Here is a 20817-nt window from a genome sequence, read left to right as displayed (position 1 = left end):
CGAAGAACAATAAACGTTCAAGATGGGGATGTTCGTCATAGAAAGGCAGTGTGGTCTTGGAGAAAAATAGCTAATTTAATGTTTATGTTGAAAATAGGCTATAATGACCATAAGATTGAGATGGCTAGAGCATTTTCTCTAAATGAAGGATGACAGATTGTCAAAGATTGTCTTTTTCAGCCAACCATCGAGAGCTAAATGGAAAGTAGGTCGTCCATGGTTGGGGTGGGAGAATATCGAAAATAAAGATTTAAGGGAAATGAAGACTTTCTTGTAGGGGCGAAGAAGGAGTTTTGGATAGATTGAGACGTAGTAGGGACGTGCTTAGCTGTGTTGGCCTCAGGCAGCTTGGGGGCATAATGAGTTGTTAGTAGCAGTAACAGTAGTCAAATTTTTGATCGTGTGAGGTCAACTACACTAAATACCTATTTTAGACGCTCAACAACTAAAACGACTATTTATACTTACTTTTCCCACTATGGGCCTTGCCGATAAGCATAAATTTCTAAGTTAAATGATAAAGGATAATTAACTAAGTTCTAAGAACACACTGGCTGCATATGATATATGAAAAAACAAAGAAATAGGAAAAAAGGAAAAAAAAAGATAAAACAGACAAAATACATAATTTTCAACTAGTGAATGACAAAACAAAACAAACATTTCAGCAAAAACCTCTTCCGCTAAATCGTCCTTTACACACCGGTACCTTTGACGACTAAGCTGTCAAAAATATGTAAGATATTAATTAAAAAACTAACCTTTGGAGAAAAATAATGAAAAAGAAAAAGGTGATAACTGTGTGACCAAAAATAAAATACAACATTAAAAATTGGGATGGGCACATACTCTATTTATGGCTGCAGATTCAGCCTATCTATTTACTTAATTTCCATAAACATGACTAATTGATCCTTTTTATTAATAAGAAGGAACGTGTACTGATATTGATACATCTATTTAACTTGAACGACAATTTACATACGAAAATCGATATGATTCACCCAAAATCAAACGGTTGACGTGGGGCGAATCAGATAAAAAAAAAACCAAAAAACATATAATATCATTTGAGTTCACTGTAATAAGAAAGAAAAAAATAAAAAAATAAAATAATAATAATACTACGGGGGCAGCAACTACATACCGAGTCTCTTTTTAATTAGATTGCCATAGAGGGGTTATTAATGTATCTCAAGTATCTTTGTTTAAAGATATGTCTAAAGAGGTTTTTTGAAGCGACGACGGCTAATTAGTTGCGTTGGAATAGAAAGGTTGATGAGTTAGAAACGCAGCCGATAAGAATTAAGACAATTCATTGTATTTACTATAGCTCACTATGGCTCATAGCTTATACAAATTGATTTAATTTATAAGAAACTGTTTTCTTCTGTCACAAGAAAAACGTAAAGACGAGAATACGTACTTGATCATATTTGTTTTTTTCTTTCTATACATTTCTATGTTAGCTTTTTGAGGGTGTGTTTTTACGGAAGAAATAGACTATTTTGATACAAGAAGCTCAGTTTTTTTTTTGGCATACTATATCCACGAGACATCTTGCGCTGGAAAAGCTATAATAATTTGAGGAGTTTCAGTTATAACATCACCAGAAAACAGTAAAAATCCAATCAATAATTTTAATTAATTAGCAATATGTGATATCGACAAACGTCAACTAACTCGTAAGCAAATTGCCATAATTGATTAAACGAGAGATCCAAAAAGATTAAGGCCTAATCAATATGTCGAGCCCAACAAATATAGTGAACAAAAAAAAAAAAAAAAAAAAAAAAAAAAAAAAAAAAAAAAAAAAAAAACACCGCAACTAATCAATATCTCGAAGCAAACAAACATCATCAAGCAGAGAAACATAATTAATTCAATGACTAAAACCTTTGCATACCAAATTTAAATACGGTTAAACTGCTTGGTGTGCAGTTGGACAATGACCTTAAATGGAAGCCCCACACTTCTCACTTATTTAAATCTAGTAGTTTTCTCCTTAAAACTGTCTCCCTTCTCAAATGGTTCTCCATATCAATCCAAAACCTCAAGAACATTTATTTTTCTTATATAAGACCCTGTCTTGAATATGTTTGCCCTTTCTGGCCCCCTAGGTTGACCGATGCCCAATGTTCTAAAATTGAAAGCATTCAAAAAAGAGCAATGAATATTATACTGGGGATATCCTATACTACACACGATGAAAGTTTGGCTAGACTTGAACTTACTACATTGGAATCACGACGCCAAATCCTTACCATGGACTTTCGTCAAAAGTGCCTTAGTCCTGACTGTCATCGACATTTCCTTCCCCCCTTCAAGGAAAATCCCCCAATCCTTCCTAATGCAGGACTGAATGCTCGTATATCTCCAAATATTCAACTTGACTTTTGTTTTTCATTTTAATAATTGATTTAACTTTTTATTTATATTTATCCCCTAACATCTGTTTTATCATTGTAACTGTCCAGACGTACTTATGCTAGCTTGTGTGCTATTTTAACCAATAAGTCATATTCTATTCTATCAAAAGCAATACTATCAACTCATTCGTCAACAATTTGCCGTTGATAATAATAAGAGATTAAAAAAGGTACAGGCCTCATAAATATCTCAAAGCGAACAAATGTCGTCAATCGAAATTCAACCGAATCTTCAATTAATCTCGTCAATAGCGATACTGTCAAATTTTCATATCGTCAATTGTCAATTAGTATCGTCAAATGAATCCAAACACCTTAAAAAACATACCTGCAAAAGGTGGTATCAATTCTCCTTTCTTGAAAATATCTCTAAGTGGAGAAAAGCGGCTGCTACCCTTTGAGAGATCAAAAAAGGCAAAGGCCTCATCAATTTCGCGAAGCGACGATACTCCTCTGGGCAATGGGACCTATAATAAAAAAAAAGTTATTTACATCTCTGCTGGATGGACTATACTTAATTATTTCCAATTACATTTCGGTTGTCAAACAAAAAAGAAACTATGTACAAAAAAAATTGAGGGGCATCTAATATGGTAGAGACGTCCATTGGGAGAGGGAACAGGGGCTTCGACGTTTAGATTTGTAGAAATACCTTTTTTTTTGGAATTGTTATTTCAAAAAAACGCAAAAGCAACGAAGTTGTCCTCCTAAATTTCGAAAAATATATTTTGCCACCCCCACATTTTCAAAATTGACGTTTCTGAGTTGGTAGTTATTGGCCATATATAGCCATGTAAATATATATAAATATAGGTACTATATTTTGTATCGGGGTAAAATGAAGAAAATAGTTTGATATATTAACATTGTATTAATATAAAACTTTTTCAGATCTCAAAATTTGGCAGATTATACTCAAGGAGAAAACAAAAATTACCTTCCTATATTCCATGCTTGACAAGGATCGAAGTTCTACAGCGGTTTGACATCGTGAGTAACGAGAAGCTACTGCAGCTTACAAACCAGTATAGGTATTCAACTCGAGCAGCCGAGACATTAAGATGGTTAAACATTAAGATGGTTTTGACTTTAAACGCCTCTACATCTACCTGCGAAGACGATCTTTGACTTCGACCGAAGAAGTGATGGTCCGATAGCCTGTTCAAATTCCTGGCGGTCGCAAACATCAGACCGAAGGAAGCACAGTTGCTATGAACTCTACGCCGAGCAGGAGTTAAGTCGACCGTGGCATACCCTACGATCAAGCCCTCGCTAAATTAAATTTATATCCACTTAAAGTCCGGCTGGAACACCTTATTCACCAATTTGGAAAATTCATCCTAGCCAATAAGAGCCACCGATCTTTCCTACCCGAACTAGCCCCTCCCAATAGCCGAACTCGATTACGAAATAAACTTGTACCCCCTAAAGTACGAACCAATCGATAAGCAAACTCATTTGTGCCTTTTTTCACATCAGTTTTTAATGCTGAGTTGTAGTGTGTGATTTTTGTTTAAATGTGTGATTTTTGTGAAAAACTGAATTTAGCTCTATGCTACGATAGTTTTTAAATATACCGATCTCTTTCTCTCTCTCTCTCTCTACGCCGAGGTAGGAGACTCAAGTCACGTAAAAGTAAATTCCAGTATATTCCATGGCAGAGTGTGTGCTATTACTTCATTGGTTTTTCGTCTGTGACACATAAGCGCATACCACAAAGCGATGCTAATAGCCACACTTTTGTGGAACCTGATTGGTTCCTTTGTGAAATATTAAGCCAGTATAAAGGACGAAAAGTTAAGTAAACAAAACTGATTTTAAGTGAAGAAAATTCAACTAAAATTAAAGAGCTATATTCTACTATAAACAGAAGTAAGTACTTGAGATTTTATACAAGCAATGCCGTCATTTAAACTCTAATTACTCGAAAATAAAAATCAGTGCATTATTGCGGTTCTGCTGCTGCAATGAGTTCTATTGCTCATTTAGTTTGGTTTTTGCTTTCTTCAGGAGCAGTTTTCCGAAGTCTTTCTTTCTACAAAATAGCAGATTTAAAATAGCAGAGCTTGCTAATTATAAATCTGAGACTAATATTGCAATACATACGTCACAATCCAAACACATTAAGTATGCACTTAAAGAATTTGGCCTGGCTACTACTTCTTGAAAGTCTTTATGACTGGACGGCCTAAAGTGAGGACCCTGGACCTGTTTCTCTCCAGCTTGACTGATGTCAAATGTGGAAAGGCACAGGGGTTTAGTTTCAGAATTTTTATTGAAGAGGCAAGAGGGGTCCATATCCAGATAGTCCAGAGACATGGGCTATATAATAATTTTTATTCCAAATTATTGGGGACCAGCTACTCTCCTCCCCTTCCCCATCCAAAAGACACCCCTGAGGCAGTATAGTCTGCGTTCACTGGGGAATAAATTTTCTGAATGACTTGATTGCCTTATCCCTCATGTATGTTTTCAGTTAACTTCAAACATTTCTGCATGTCGGCTCTGGCTTACAATTGTAACTATATTTGTCAATTTATTTATTTTTTTAATTACATCATTTGATTTTGAGCAATAGAAAATTCAATGAATACTAATTATTCAAAATAAAACTTAATAAATATTGGAATATAGGTTTTCATAATACACTAGTAAAAAAAGTTAATAAACATTGCAATACATGCATGGGCATAGGTGAAGCCAGATATGTCTCCACATCTTAGTTCATAAGTCTATCATGTGTAGCTATATTAGCCTTAGGTGGATGGTGCTGCAGTGAGTTGTTAGGAGAGGGAACAGGGATTGTTCCCTCTGGATGGTGCTGCAGTGAGTTGTTAGGAGAGGGAACAGGGATTGGAACAGCCAATGACAGTAGATTATGATGTAGTATAATGATATAATGTAGTAGACATCATAGGGACATCAACACTAGTCGAAGTTTCAGTTGCTTGGTCTTTTTCTTACAGGGTCAGGAGGCAAAGCTGTTACCCAGCCTTGTGACGATTAGAATCGAACTCCAGGTCCCGTCTTACCAATAAGAGGCGAATTCACTGCACTACTACGGGGATAGTAATTCATGATCCAATACCATAACTATAACTAATTACATTTGTCGATTAATTTTTATTTCTTCGATTTCAAACTGTTACATTTTAATTAATCATTAATGACGAGTAATGATTAAATTATTTAATTTTAATGATAAATAATAATTAAATTGTCTAATTTTACTGATTAAATATAAGACAAACTTAATAATTAAAGATTGAATTATTATATATTGCTCATTTAGTATAGTTTCTGCTGTCTTAAAAAAAGTTTCCCGGTTCAATATTATTTTTCAGCCACTTTTTCTTTCTCTGGTTAGATACAAAATTCCGGGTTGTCCCCGTCAATTGTCATGCATCTTAATTTGATAAAAAAAATTGCCTCAATAAGGGGCTGATTACTTCACACATAGCATGTAATGTCATATAGTCCTCCCGCGATTTAAGGATTTAAACCTACCATAAACTCAATCGCTCCATGTTCTGGGTCAAATCGGATCATTTCAAAGCCCATGCTTCTCAGTCTATTTCGAATCATCGAAGAAACAGAGACCGTTTCATTGGAAGATGAAGATGCTACAAATGAACGGAGCTTTGCACGAACCTGAAAAAAAAAAACAAATTTACATAGTATAAAAATTTTCAAATAAAATTATTAATAGTTTACAATATGAAATTGAATGGCTGAGTTATCAAATCATTAACTCTATAGATAGAAATAGAGAAAAATATGAAAGGTTTATTAAAAACCTTTGATTATTTTATAATACCTCAAAAACCTAGAGAAAAAAGGACATTTTTGGCTGATAGCAAGTTACAACAACTGCCAGGGCAGTATATGGGGGGACTACCTGGTTTGAGTCCCTCCCACCCCAAAAAAACACTTTTCTGGCTCGTAAATTTCTCGAAAAAATTCAGAAAAAAATTCTTCAACAGCTAAATTTATCTTAAAAAAAAAACATTAATTGAGACCGTCACACAAAGTCCAGGGGAGGTAAACTCCTTCTTAATTGTTTTTGTAACCCTTCCCCAAAATAACTCTTTTATGCTCCTCCTCAATTCCCCCCCCCAAAAAAATGGATAGGACTGTGATGACTGCTACCAAGAAAGATCTTGCATTCTGCTTTCTAAGCCTTACAAATGGGGAAGTAGAAAAGAATGAAGCATAAAACTTTACCAGGGGCATAGTCTAAATTAAAGACCTATTCCTGAAAGATTTGTTTACATAACTCAACCACTTTCTAAGATTGAATAAACCTCATCAACTAGCCTATAATTTTACTAAGCAGGCAAAAATCAATTTCAAAGACATTTTTATAACGATATATCATAGTAAATGTTTTAGAGGAAATAGGCTAAGGGTATTGGCTTTATCAAAGCCAATTGTATGGCTGTAAGTAATTTCACAGCTCTCCTGAAACAAATTCAAACAAACTAAATTTTAATTTAAGCTGCCAAAATAGTTTAAATTACCAAAAAACTAAAGCAAAATTAAACTTAATTCAAACTGCAAAACCAACTTAAACTTAAGAAAAAAAACGAAACAAAACAACTAGCTAATTAGTATCTATAGTCCATTATTTTTCGTTCTAGTGTATTTTCATTAATAGCTAAGCAAATCCACACAAACGGGTTAATCGACTCGGCTTCAGAATGATCGATGATCAACATTATCTACGTATAATTTGAAGTTTTAGCTTACTTAGATTAAGTTTTTTGTAAACTAACAGTTCTTCTTTTTAAATATCGCTTTAATTTATACCGTCGTCCTAAACAAAAGGCTATATCATATATTTTATGTGATGCAATACAAGCTGCAATAAGTTTTTAATAAATTTTATCGTTTTATTACTAAAATGTCTCTATGCGACATTTCTTAACTATAAGGTTATTCTTTTCTTGCAATTGCCTTTACAATATAAATAAGAAGATTTCAAATTTTCAGGAAATTAACACATTCTAGACCAAGTGTGTTGGATAAAAAAAAAAAAAAAACAAAAAAAAAAAAAAAAAAAAAAAAAAAAAAAAAAAAAAGATTACCTTCTTCAAAATAATCCAAATTGTGTGTTTTTTTTTTTATTAAACATATTACTTAAGATAGGAAAATTGATTCCAACACGATAAAGAAAAAAAAACAACAACAACATACTATAGATACAGTGCGACTGTCTAATCGATAAATCGGACGAAGAAACTCTGGATATTTCTTAGTAAAGTCAGCCCTCCACGCATCCCAGGGTCCAAAAATGTTTGTTTCAAGAAATTTATAAATGGCCTCGCGTCTCTTCTGTGTGTCCTGAAAGCCAAAATAAGAATGAGAGAGAAAGATGGGTTTATTAATATAAATAACAAAATAAAACAAGCAAATGGCCCGAAGCAAAGCTTGTTTGGGCTTACAACCCCAATACACATATACAAATAAAAACGATACGAAAAAGGAGAAGAAAATAAAAAAGAAAAGAAAAGGAAAAGAAAAAAGAAAAGAAAAGAAGAAGAAAAAAATTCAATTAACCTGCATTTCAATCGAAACAGAATTACACTTCAAGAGAGACAAAACAAAAAGAAACTAAAACCACTTGACCAGTATCGCCAAAAACAAAACCAAAATCTTGGCTCCACTTGAGGTCCACTCAACTATCAAAACCAAAAATATTAAGGCAAAATAGCTTTAATTCCCACCGAAATTCAAGAAAATTATCAATGTTTCTCAAAGTCGTAGGTAAACAATTCCATGCATGGGGTCCTAGATGCCGAATAGAAAATTGAGATCTACGGGTAATAGCAAGCGGACGACGAATTATATCGGACTGTCTCGTAGAATGTGTATGAATATCACTTCCTAATTCAAACATACTTTTAAAACATATTGGTAAACAATTTTGAAAATATTTATATATAAACAGGCTTCGATAAAAAGTAATAAGTCCTGCTAAAGGCAAGATTTTGCATTCTATATACCTCTTTTGTACCGAGTCTTTAAAATCTACACCACATAACACTCGAAGCGCTTTATTCTGCAAAACTCGAATATGATGGAGATGAGAAAAAAATGTACTACCCCAAACATTACAACAATATAGCAGATAAGGATGAATTAAGGAATAATACAGTGTTCTTAAAATATCTCTTGGGAAAATATACTGCAACTTTCTTAAAATGCCAACATTCCTAGCGAATTTAAGACTAATATAATCTATATGTTCTCTAAAGCTGAGACATTCATCAATTAAAACTCCTAGATATTTTGTAAATTTAATCTTAAAATACTCATCAGCAATATTAAGTCTGTCTATCCAAGGGTAATAATTTGAGCTCCTACGATACAATAAAAAGCAAGATTTACTATAATTCAAATTTAACTTATTAAGCTTCATCCAATTTTGTACAAACTCCAGACAAGAACTAATATGACTCAACAGCTGAATTCCTGTTTGTGCAGCTACAGTTATATGATTGTCAAACAAATACAACGTAGAAACAATAGGGAAAGTTTTTTCAAGACAATGGAAATTATTTATGTAGATATTTCGGCCCTATGTCCAAGGGCCGTCTTCAGCACAATACAATACTATATATATATATATAAAAGAACTTACATCAAATTGTGAGAATTAAAACTGAATATAAAAACACTTATTAAAACATTTTTTTTAAAATATAGCCCTAGCATCCTTACTTCAGCGAAGTTCAACCAGGACTGGCGAAAAGAATGAAATGAAGAAATATAAACTCATTCAAACTAAAGAGAAATAAAATGATTAGATGCAATTTCTTAAAGCTAATCTTGCTTGTTTAGCAGCCTGTCTCAAAGGCCTTTTCGTAGTTGGTTCAGTACTATTATAAATTGGTTTAGTAAAATATTTTGTTAGATCATTTTTAATTAAATTTGAGTATAAAGAATTTAGTGAGTATTCCCCCAAGTCCCTGTTCAAAGAAATATTTTTATTTATTTTGAGATTAATTTCAATTGATTCTCGAACCACCTGTTTTATTCCCAAATCATTACTAATGAGTGAAGAGTTTTCAAAAAGTATCATGTGAGACGGATTATTAAATATATGCCAACCTAGAGCAGAATCAAAGGAGTTGTTGGAACCATTTGAAATTAAGGCCTTGTCTATGTCATTTTTATGCTGTTGTAACCTTTTGTCTAGATTCTGATGGGTCCTGCCGACATAGTATTTTCCGCAATCACAGGGTATTTGATAGAGTGTCATCCGCAAAGCTGGGAACAATTACTTTTTCCCCGTCACATCCAATGTCAAGATCATACGAAATCATATTAAAAGCTCTACATAAATCGTTTATAAAAATTAGAAATAACAGGGGACCAAGAACAGATCCTTGAGGTACTCCAAATTTAACACTACTGATTGAAGAAACATTATCTCCTAGTTGTACATATTGAGTTCTTTCTTTTAAAAACGAGGACAGTAATTCAAGAAATGGTCCTCTAAAACCGTAATTTTCTAATTTGGCAATGAGTATAAAATGGTCAACGGAGTCAAAAGCTTTCACAATATCAAGAAAAACAGAAGCGACTTTCATACCATTATCCAACACATCACTCACAAAAGTTGTCAAAAATAAAACAGCATGCTCAGTAGATAAACCCCTCCGAAAACCAAATTGATTTGGATTAAAAAATGACTTACTCTCCAAAAATTCAACCATTCTTTTAACTATCGATTTCTCAAACAACCTGGATACTACTGGTAATAAAGAAATGGGCCTATAATTTCCTAGTACATTTTTATCTCCACCTTTATAAACAGGAATAACTTTTGCAATTTTAAAACAACTTGGAAACACTCCAGTCCTTAAACATTCATTAAATAAATACACTAAATGAGCAATATAATTACCACATGCACTACTAAGAATTTTATACCAACAGGGGAAGAACAGAAGAGGGAGATGGAAGAAAGAGCAATGGAAATTGAGAGGTGAGGGAAAGAGAAAAGGGGGAGTGAGATGTACTAATAGGTTAAGCATATTGTCATGTCATAGACGAAAAATTATAATTAAATATTACAATTTAATATGAAGCTCCTAGATAGGGAAGCATCTGTCCGAAAGAAAACTATTTAGAATTATTTGAAGGGCCGAATCAGAATCTGTATTTTACTTGGTTTCCACCGCTACGTTCGTCATTATAAAAAGTGTTACTAGAACCCTTATCTTTAGAATATATGGACATGGGGAAAACCATTAGGCGTCATTTCTCTGAATAGAAATTGAGAAGACATCCTTCTTCAGTGCTTCCACTATCCCAGAGCTTATCAGTTTCCGCAAACGTCTCAAATAGAAAACTGGACTTCCTGAAATTTCCCAAAAACTAAAGCTCGTAGATACACAAACGGTATCGCGAAGCACAAAATAATAGCTTTCGCTAACTCCAATTTTCGAGATTTCAGAGACCTCAGTTTTATTTTGGGAAATTCGTGGAAATCATTGGAAATTCGGGGAGAGTGAAAGCACTGTTCAATTTCAACAACGCTTTTGGAATACTTTGTAGTACAGCATGCAAGAGGTGCACGGTCGAAAACTCAAGCCAGCAATCCAGTTTATGAAACAGTACGTACACACCGAAGGATTTATCTGTTTGGACGGTATTTCTAGGCGTTCCGTTTTCTGAAAAGGGAGCAGAAATTTTTAGGGATAATTGAAAAATTTCATTCTTCTATTTCGAATTTGTGTAATTTTGAAATTCGGGAATTTGATTAGGGGTATTACAAACGTCGACAGATCAATTTTTTGAAGTATTTGATAAGTTTGAAGCAGGAAACGAGCAACTGGATCTTTGTTATTAAGAAGCATCAAAGACCTTCAATAATTGAGAGGTCTAGAGGGCTATCAGGGATTCAAGTGTTGCTATAAACAGATAAGAACCGTTTCCATCTATTTTCCCTACAGACCACTGCGAAGTGGTACAGCACGTGCTTCCACAATCACCAAATTGTTTGGGACTTCCCTCCTGACAATATACTATATATATATATATATATATATATATATATATATATATATATATATATATATATATATATATATATGTGTGTTTTTAACTACGTAAAACTTGCGAATATACAACATTCTTTGCTGTCCCATTGTCTGTGCATATAAATAGATTGTCAGGTTTACCGACTCTTGAACAAGCAACATATAATGGTCCATGGGAAAACAATCCGTATTCAGATCTATATCTCATGATTCTAATGATTGCCATTGAGCTTTGTTGATTGGTGATTGCTAATCGACCATTCCCTGTGTCGCCGTCGTCATTTATATATCCCCCTGTGCCCCCCGGCGTCCCCGTTGTAGTTGTGTCCCTGTGTCCCGGTCGTCATTTATATTCCCTGTGTCCCGGTCGTCATTTGTGTCCCGGTGTACCAGTCTGTAATTTCTCTTTGAGTGTCCCGGTCGTCATTTATATTCCCTGTGTCCCGGTGTGCCGGTTGTCATTTGTGTCCCGGTGTCCCGGTCTGTATATACATTCGTTTTTGAATTGGTCTTTTTTTTTAGTTTTTAGTTTTTTACCTTTTTTTTAGTTTTTTTAGTTATACCTCATGATTCTAATGATTGCTTTGTTGATGGTGATTGCTAATCGACCATTCCTGTGTCGCCGTCGTCATTTATATATCCCTCTGTGCCCCCCGGCGTCCCCGTTGTAGTTGTGTCACTGTGTCCCGGTCGTCATTTATATTCCCTGTGTCCCGGGCGTCATTTGTATCCCGGTGTCCCGGTCTGTATATAGATTCGTTTTTGAAATGGTATATGATGAAATAAATTTTTGTATTTTTCCCCTTTTTTTCTTTTTAATTTTTTTTATTTTTATTTTTTTTTTAGTTTTGTTTTTCTCCTTTATTTTTCATTTTTTTCCTTTTTTTCTTTTTTTTCTTTTTTTTCTTTTTTTTCTTTTTTTTCTTTTTTTTTTCTTTTTTTTTCTTTTTTTTCTTTTTTAGTTTTTTTAGTTTTTTAGCTTTTTTAGTTTTTTTATTAGTTTTTAGTTTTTTTTCTTTTTAGTCTTTTTGTAGTTTTTACCTTTTTTTTAGTGTTTTTAGTTTTTTTTTTACTTATATCCTGGTCGTCATTTATACTCCCTGTGTCCCGATCGTCATTTGTGTCCCGGTGCTTTGTTGATGGTGATTGCTAATCAAACATTCCTTGTGTCCCGGTCGCTTTCTCTTTGAGTATCCCGGTCGTCAGATAAAAAAAAATTTTCGCGGCTATTCTCCTGAATAAAATTATTTCCTCGAAAATATCTCCAAAAATTGAAGTTCGTGAACACGGGGACATTAACACGAAATACATATTGTTAAGTTTATTTTTCACGGAGATCTCATAGAACCTAATTTTCCTTCGAGGAAATTCTGATAAATGCAGAAAATTTGGAAATGGTGGAAACACTGAATATGGTTTCTTACAGAATAAATATTTTGAGATACTATGGCATCAATTTAGCTATAAGTATACACACACACACATATATATATATATATATATATATATATATATATATATATATATATATATATATATATATATATATATATATATATATATATATATATATATATGTGTGTGTGTGTGTCAACAATAATTACTTAAGAATTAAGACGAGAAATAGACTTACAGATATAATTTGAATAAACCGCTTTAAATTTTCAGTGACACGTTGCCTGTCTGCCCCAGCAGGTACATTTTCGGAAGCATATTGTACAATTCTCTCTACTTTGTCGTTCACAAATTTCTGTAAACCCTGGAAAAGTTCTCCCAATTGTCCAGACACTGTAACGTATGCATCTAAAATAAAAATGAGTTACTAGCGAAGCGAAATCCTTTTTAATTATGTAAAAGGCAGACTATGTTGCATATCAAACCCTACCTTTTTAGTAGCCGGGCGCCGTAAGGGTATAAAAAAAATAATAAAAATAAGAAAGCACAAACAGAAAACATACCCATAAGTCTATGTAAAAAATCTCACAAAAACCGAGTACATCTAAAAGTGCCTGAAATTAAATCAGCCAACAAATTCAAGTTTTTGAAAAATGGTTCATTGCTTCAAACGGATAAGACGTACTAGCTTTGGGAATATATTACAAGAAATTTGATCAGAAGTATCCTGATAGCTCTCCAATAGTCGTACACAGTTGTATATAAATACAACTATACATGTAAACAGCAGGGGAAGAGGGGTTTCTAGCCCCTAAATTTGGTTTTAAAAAATCTCATTTAAAAGATTTAAATACTGTATAGTAAGCAGTGTAGCTTTTTGAACCAGCACACCCAACTGTTCTGCAAAAAAAAAAACAAAAAAAAAAAAAAAAAAAAAAAAAAAAAAAAAAAAAAAAAAAAAAAAAAAAAAAAAAAAAAAAAAAAAAAAAAAAACAATGAACTTCCTCATTCCAAGTCACTCACATATGCGCAACTGTGTATCACCAACAAAAGAGAAATAGTAGCCGCTCTTTTAAATGTTACATAGAAAAAAAACAAGTTTTTTTTGAACTGAAAGTAAGGAGCGACATTAAAACTTAAAACGAATAGAAATTACTCCGTATATGAAAGGGGCTTTTCCTCCTCAACGCGCAGCTCTTTACGCTAAAGTTTGACTCTTTCTCTTAACTCTACTTTTTAAAACAGTAAGAAGCTTAGCAAAATTAAAGAAGCTATTAACAAAGAATTAAAAAAAATTGAACTTCACGGGAGGGATAAAGAGTGAAACTCCAAATAGATTAGAGTAAAGGACGTGCATAAGCAGCTACGTTGGCGTTCGACAGCTTGGTGCTGTAATGACTTATTAATAGTAGTAGTGCTTCGGGGTGGAACTCCAAAACCACATGCATCTAGCTGTACTAATAAAAAATGACGACCGAACTTACTTCTGAGCTTGGAGATGATTCCCATGGACTCTTCAATTTTGTTGCTAGCTGTGCTGGACAAATTCACGGAGCCAGATTTTGATGAGTTTTTAAGTCTTTTTTGTAAAGACTACGGAGCCAGATAATACAGAGCCAGGTGATACGGAGCCAGATAATACAAACTCCAAAACCAAGCGGCATCTAGCTGTACTACTAAAGAATAATGACCGAACTTACTTCTGAGCTTGGAGATGATTCCCATGGACTCTTCAATTTTGTTGCTAGCTGTGCTGAACAAATTCACGGAGCCACATAATATGGAGCCTACAGAGCCAGATCAAAAATGTTTCGTCGAAAAAATCGTAACAAAAATGAATGTAAACAAATTTTTGATGAGTTTTTTAAGTCTTTTTTGTAAAGACTATGGAGCCAGATAATACAGAGCCAGATGATACGGAGCCAGATAATACAAACTCCAAAACCAAGCGGCATCTAGCTGTACTACTAAAGAATAATGACTGAACTTACTTCTGAGCTTGGAGATGATTCCCGTGGACTCTTCAATTTTGTTGCTAGCTGTGCTGAACAAATTCACGGAGCCAGATAATATGGAGCCTACAGAGCCAGATAAAAAATGTTTCGTCTGACTCGAAAAAATCGTAACAAAAATGAATGTAAACAAATTTTTGATGAGTTTTTTAAGTCTTTTTTGTAAAGACTACGGAGCCAGATAATATGGAGCCTACGGAGCCAGATAAAAAATGTTTCGTCTGACTCGAAAAAATTGTAAAAAAAATGAATGTAAACAAATTTTTGATGAGTTTTTTAAGTCTTTTTTTTTGTAAGGACTACGGAGCCAAACAAATCTACGGAGCCCGATAATACGGAGCGAGATAATACGAGCTCCAAAAACAAGCGGCATCTAGTTGTACTACTAAAGAATAATGATTGAACTTACTTCTGAGCTTGGAGATGATTCCCGTGGACTCTTCAATTTTGTTGCTAGCTGTATTGAACAAATCTACAGAGCCAGTCAATACGGAGCCTAGAGCATTTCTAGATGCAACTACAACTGCTTCAAAAGCTTCTGTTAAATCCATGATCGTCCTGTTGATAAGCTGGGGAAGAGAATTTACAAAATTTATTATTTTTTTCTTCGTTTCTTCTAAAGTTTTTTCGATTTTGATGGTTAAATCTTCAGCAGTTGAAGTCACAGCACCAGTATATTGAGCTCCAAGCGTATACCCTTGCCTAAAAGATGAAAACGCATATTGGTTCAAACATTAAATTTGAATGTCATTGAATGCTATTTAAGTGTATGTTTATAGCACTAGAAATTGCGCTAGTTCATTGCGACTCGTCTCTTCTGTTACAAGAGACTATTGTTATACTTTAGCACCCTCCAACATAGCCCTCTCCAGTTATTACTAGAACTCTCCGGAATACTGCTCAAAGTATACCATGTGACCGACTCAAACCGTGGACAGAAAATCTTAGACACTGATGAATAGAATACCTCAGCTCCCCGCTCGCTAGCTAAGTTGTGTGCTTGTATGGGCCACACTAAGTGACTTGGATTAATTTCGCTGGTTGCATTAACATTCTCCACCGTTTCATATGTAACAGAATTTTTTTTTCTTGTGGGAAGAGGGGCTCCTCAGATTCAGATCGATACATCGATCGTCCTTAATTTATTTGTCCTAGAAAAAATCTTTTGCAGTTTTAGGTATAGTAAATTTTTTCCTGGGCTCGAATTGAGGTCTAGTTGTGTCGAAACGTTGCTTTGTTCATGTTGTGCGAACTAAGACTGACTAGAGACTGAACAAGGACATATCAACGGACGCAGGGTCCTATTTTCTTTACCTTTTTTAAGCTAATATAATATGTATCCAATGAATAAACATAGACTCATTAACACTTCTAGAGCTTTAAAACAATTTATCCATGATTGCCACGGTTCGTGGCAACCAAGATCAATCACCTAACTAGACAAAGCTACTAGACCAATCTTCTGAAAATTATTAAAGTAATGGAAAATCACCTGAATTATTATCTGAATTACCTTCTAGAATTACCATCTGAATTACCATCGTAATTTGGCTTTGCTGGTCAAAACCATCAATGATTTTTTTTTTTTTAAATACATGTAAAGACTACAATATCAAGGAATAGTTAAAATACGTTAATGAATGACAGTGAAAAGATGATGCCATCTTTCACTAAAAGAAATGACATATTAAAAAGGTGATGGCAGGAACATCTTAGTAAAAATAGAGCACATAATACATACCTAATAATTCTAGTAGCCTCGGCTATACTTTCATCTTTTTCCAAGTCTTTTTTGAAGTCGGCAGTCTGTCCTTTGTAATCTGCCAATACTTTGTCACTGACAGTTGAAAGTGTATCGAAGGCAGCCCATTGTTTTCCAAAAGTTTTCAATTCTTGGCTAAGAATACCTGTTCTTTTCTGGAAATCTTCTGTGACTGCCAAACGTCTATTCCTGATGGTATTCTATACAAAAAAATATATATATTTAGAAATACTTTATAATGCATTAATATGAATGTAATACTGACAATATTAAATAATATCAACTAAATATCAAATTCAAATTCATTTTATTTAAAAATCATGCGACGGACAGAGCCGATTATTAGTTTTTATTGTCATACACACACAGAAATTCGTCGACAAGTCAAAATTAACATTCACAAAATTATAATATACACAATTAACAATAATAATTGTCACATACGCACGAAAATAAGTCGACAAGTATACACAAAATTATAATATATACAATCAACAACATTAATCCGGATTAAAAAGTCGACCCAGCATTAAACAACTTAACAAACGAGGGCACAAAACTAAGCTCATAACGAACATGTGACACAGTCATAGGTTGAAGTTTCGGTACAGGCTCTGCAACGGCCCTGAGTGGCCTTACCCGTGCCGGTTGATGTTGGGGAGGGAGGATATTTCGGTGTATAGGGCTGGACAAAATTTTATTTCCAAAGGATAGGGCTAGTTTTAAACGACGAGATTGAAGGGTTTGAAGTTGAAACTGATTAAGGAGGGATATGTACGGTATTTTTGGGGCTTTTGAGATTACTAGGAGGGCACAGTATTGCACCCTCTCAACCCGGTCCGACTGTTCCCTAGTCAGCCCGAAATGCCATACAGGGCAACAGTATTCAAGTGTGGAACGTATAAAAGAGAAATAGATGCGTAGGAGGTGTGGTGCAGGGATTCCATGGCGAGCGAACAACTTCAGAGACCTGATGGCCAAATTAGCTTTTTTTAACATTCCATCAACATGTTTATTCCACTTCAGATCCGAAGTGATATGAATGCCGAGCAGTTTAATTTCGGTCACATGACTGGCGCTGGGAATAGGTGGATTCAAAACTGGCACAGATTTTAAAAAAGAAAATGTTAAAATTACAGATTTATCAAAGTTGACAGTCATTTTGTCCACCTTTGCCTCTTGACATATATCTTTCATTAATGAACCTACTCTGAAAATATCAAATTATATGTTATCTTCTTGTTTATACGAAAGTAACCGTCAAACTCTTCTTCGCATTTAGCCCTCTAAATCACTGAAAGAATCGCAGTGCTATCAACAGCGGTACAATTGTACTATTTTCGGTAAGTTCTTTTTTTTTCTCAAAACACTGACAATACAGAAATAATCTAAAACAAAACATTTAAAAAAAATCAAATTCACATATATACAAATTATACTCCAAGCTGAACACAGCACGGGCAATACGGAATTAGCGAGGTTTCTCACTGAAAACACACAATCAACAGATTCAATGCACCTCCCTAACTTTACACTGCATATGTCATGGTCATCTTGGAGTGGAATTTATATATATATATATATATATATATATATATATATATATATATATATATATATATATATATATATATATATATATATATATATATATATATATATATATATATATATATATATATATATATATATATATATATATATATATATATATATATATATATATATTATATATATATTATATATATATATATATATATATATATAGTTTCGATTTTTTTTTTTAGACTTTTTTCTGTTTTAACGCTAAAGACGCCTAGTTTTACATAGGAGAAACATTCCTCATGACTATTGTCTTTTCTTTTCTTTCTAACACACAACCGCTGCTTGTTTGTTTTTCTCGAGATTTCTCTCTCTTTGTTTGTCATAAAATAATTCGTTAAATCACTAGTGACGATGAAAAAGAGCTAAAAATCCTAATTTTACGTATTTGTTGCGTCGTTACAGCATTAAATCTTAAAATGCGTGAAAAAAATCTTTTTGAGCAGATCAATTGTGATTTAGTATGTATTGAAAATTTTTAGTACACCTAATTTCTGGGATTTCCTTTAAACTGCCAAGTAAATCAAAATAAAATATTAGTTGTCTCTTGAACCAATCTTATGTCTACTTATAGATTTGTATTTTGTTGTTTCAAAATCATAATCTTTTTAAGACAGCCTCGCATTTTGTTCAGTGTTGACACGCAAGAGTTCATTGTCCATTTTGTTCATTGTTCAATCTGCTGACACGCAAAGACAACTACACCTTTAAGCGAATGCTACACTTTCTTGATCTGTTTTGTCCCGTATGTTCTTAGCTAACTTTTTTCCTTTTTTTTTGCTTTTTTGCCGATTTTTCAACCACGTTTCCGTTTTTCAAACATGGCAACTGCTAATACTAAATACTGCATAAATGCAGACTGTTAATGTTAAAGACTGTTAAATACTGCATAAATGGTTTTTGTTTTGTGTTTCTCATTAAGAATTGAATTCCTGATTTTTCATATTTTTTAAAGATATATATAGTAGTGTAAGTTTCCACTTAACCAATTCAACCGATCAGTTTTCGAATTTCACTGTCCATAATACTTTAAAGATTACAAGACCAATGAAGACGTATGTATCTTTTACGTCTCAATTCAAACCGCGAAAGTGCATCTTTTCAACATTTGTAAATATTAATTAACCATGATTTGATTTAATTAAATTTTAAGAATATTTGTTGGTTGGTGAGTTTGACACCACAGCATGGACAAAGTATGTAGTTGCTGCCCCTGTAGTTATTATTTTATTATCGTATTATTACATTTTTTTTTCCTTCTTATATATAAGTGAATTTAAACGATGTTATATGTGTGTGTTTTTTCACCTGATTCCCCCCACGTCAATTATTTGGTTTTAGGTGAATCATATTGATTTTTGTATGTAAATTGTTGTTAATGTTAAATAAACATATCAATATATCATGATAACAACAAAATATTGCGATATGACCAAAGGAGTTCTATATCCCTTGATTTTTTACGCATAGGAATCGGTATTTGCGCCGACTTTTCATATTTTCGAAAGGATTTGAAAATTCTTTTGGTTTTGAGAGGGGCATAAGCTAAACTTTTTAGGTCATTACGGTTAAGAGAGAACAGTAGGCGAAACGCAAAGATTAATTTCAACAAACGTCAATACTTAGTCAAACGTCAAACGTCAACGCTCAACGTCAAACGTCAACGCTCAGCGTCAAACGTCTCCTATTATAATATCATTTATTATATTATATATTATACAATTATATAACTATATTAGTTGTAGTTGTGTCCCTGTGTCCCAGCTGTGAATATAGATAGATATATATATGTTTTTAACTACGTAAAACTTGCGAATATACAACATTATTCGCTGTCCCATTGTCTGTGCACATAAATAGATTGTCAGGTTTACCGACTCTTGAACATGCAAAATATAATTGTCCATGGGAAAAACAATCCGTATTCAGATCTATACCTCATCATTCTAATGATTGCCCTTGAGCTTTGTTGATGGTGATTGCTAATCGAACATTCCCTGTGTCCCGGTCGTCATTTATATATCCCCGCTGTGCCCCCCGGCGTCCCCGTTGTAGTTGTGTCCCTGTGTCCCGGTCGTCATTATAGTCCCTGTGTCCCGGTCGTCATTTATATTCCCTGTGTCCCGGTCATTATTTGTGTCCAAGTGTCCCAGTCTGTAATTTCTCTTTGAGTGTCCCGGTCGTCATTTATATTCCCTGTGTCCCGGTCTGTAATTTCGTCAGTCGACAAACATGACGTCAGTCGACACACAAACATGACGTCAGTACATAGACAAACAACTTATTTTTATATATATAGATATATAATATTATATATTATACTATTATAATAAAACTTCAATAAAATGAAGAGCTTAAGAGCTTACTACAAGAGCTTTGGCTTTTTCCATATCCCAATGTTGTGTTGTGCGGAGAAGACTTGGTGCTGCAAGAGCGACTCTAGTTAACAAGATGTCGTTCCTGTGACCCACTTTGTTATGTTGTAAGGACAAATCAAACGTCTGGTCATCCTGTAAGCCAGCAAATGCCAAAATGTAATTTTCTGGAGTGGCTAAAATGGAGAAAAA

At 33.7% G+C, this 20817-nt stretch overlaps 1 protein-coding gene across 2 annotated transcripts in view; it reads right to left on the bottom strand.

The window, feature by feature from the left end:
• Positions 1-20817, bottom strand: part of LOC136034973 (apolipophorins-like) — a 309320-nt gene that overhangs the window by 11717 nt on the left and 276786 nt on the right. For both annotated transcript variants that reach the window (XM_065716532.1, XM_065716533.1), the window contains exons 38-44: positions 20617-20801; positions 16628-16848; positions 15296-15588; positions 13113-13282; positions 7626-7772; positions 5937-6080; positions 2758-2896 (exon numbers count right to left, since the gene is read on the bottom strand). In XM_065716532.1, the coding sequence (XP_065572604.1) occupies positions 2758-2896; positions 5937-6080; positions 7626-7772; positions 13113-13282; positions 15296-15588; positions 16628-16848; positions 20617-20801 (1299 nt within the window). The remainder of the gene's footprint in view (positions 1-2757; positions 2897-5936; positions 6081-7625; positions 7773-13112; positions 13283-15295; positions 15589-16627; positions 16849-20616; positions 20802-20817) is intronic.

The sequence above is a fragment of the Artemia franciscana genome, chromosome 13 (genome assembly GCF_032884065.1).
Source record: "Artemia franciscana chromosome 13, ASM3288406v1, whole genome shotgun sequence".
Taxonomy (NCBI): domain Eukaryota; kingdom Metazoa; phylum Arthropoda; class Branchiopoda; order Anostraca; family Artemiidae; genus Artemia; species Artemia franciscana.
This window is presented reverse-complemented; position numbering and strand designations above follow the sequence as displayed.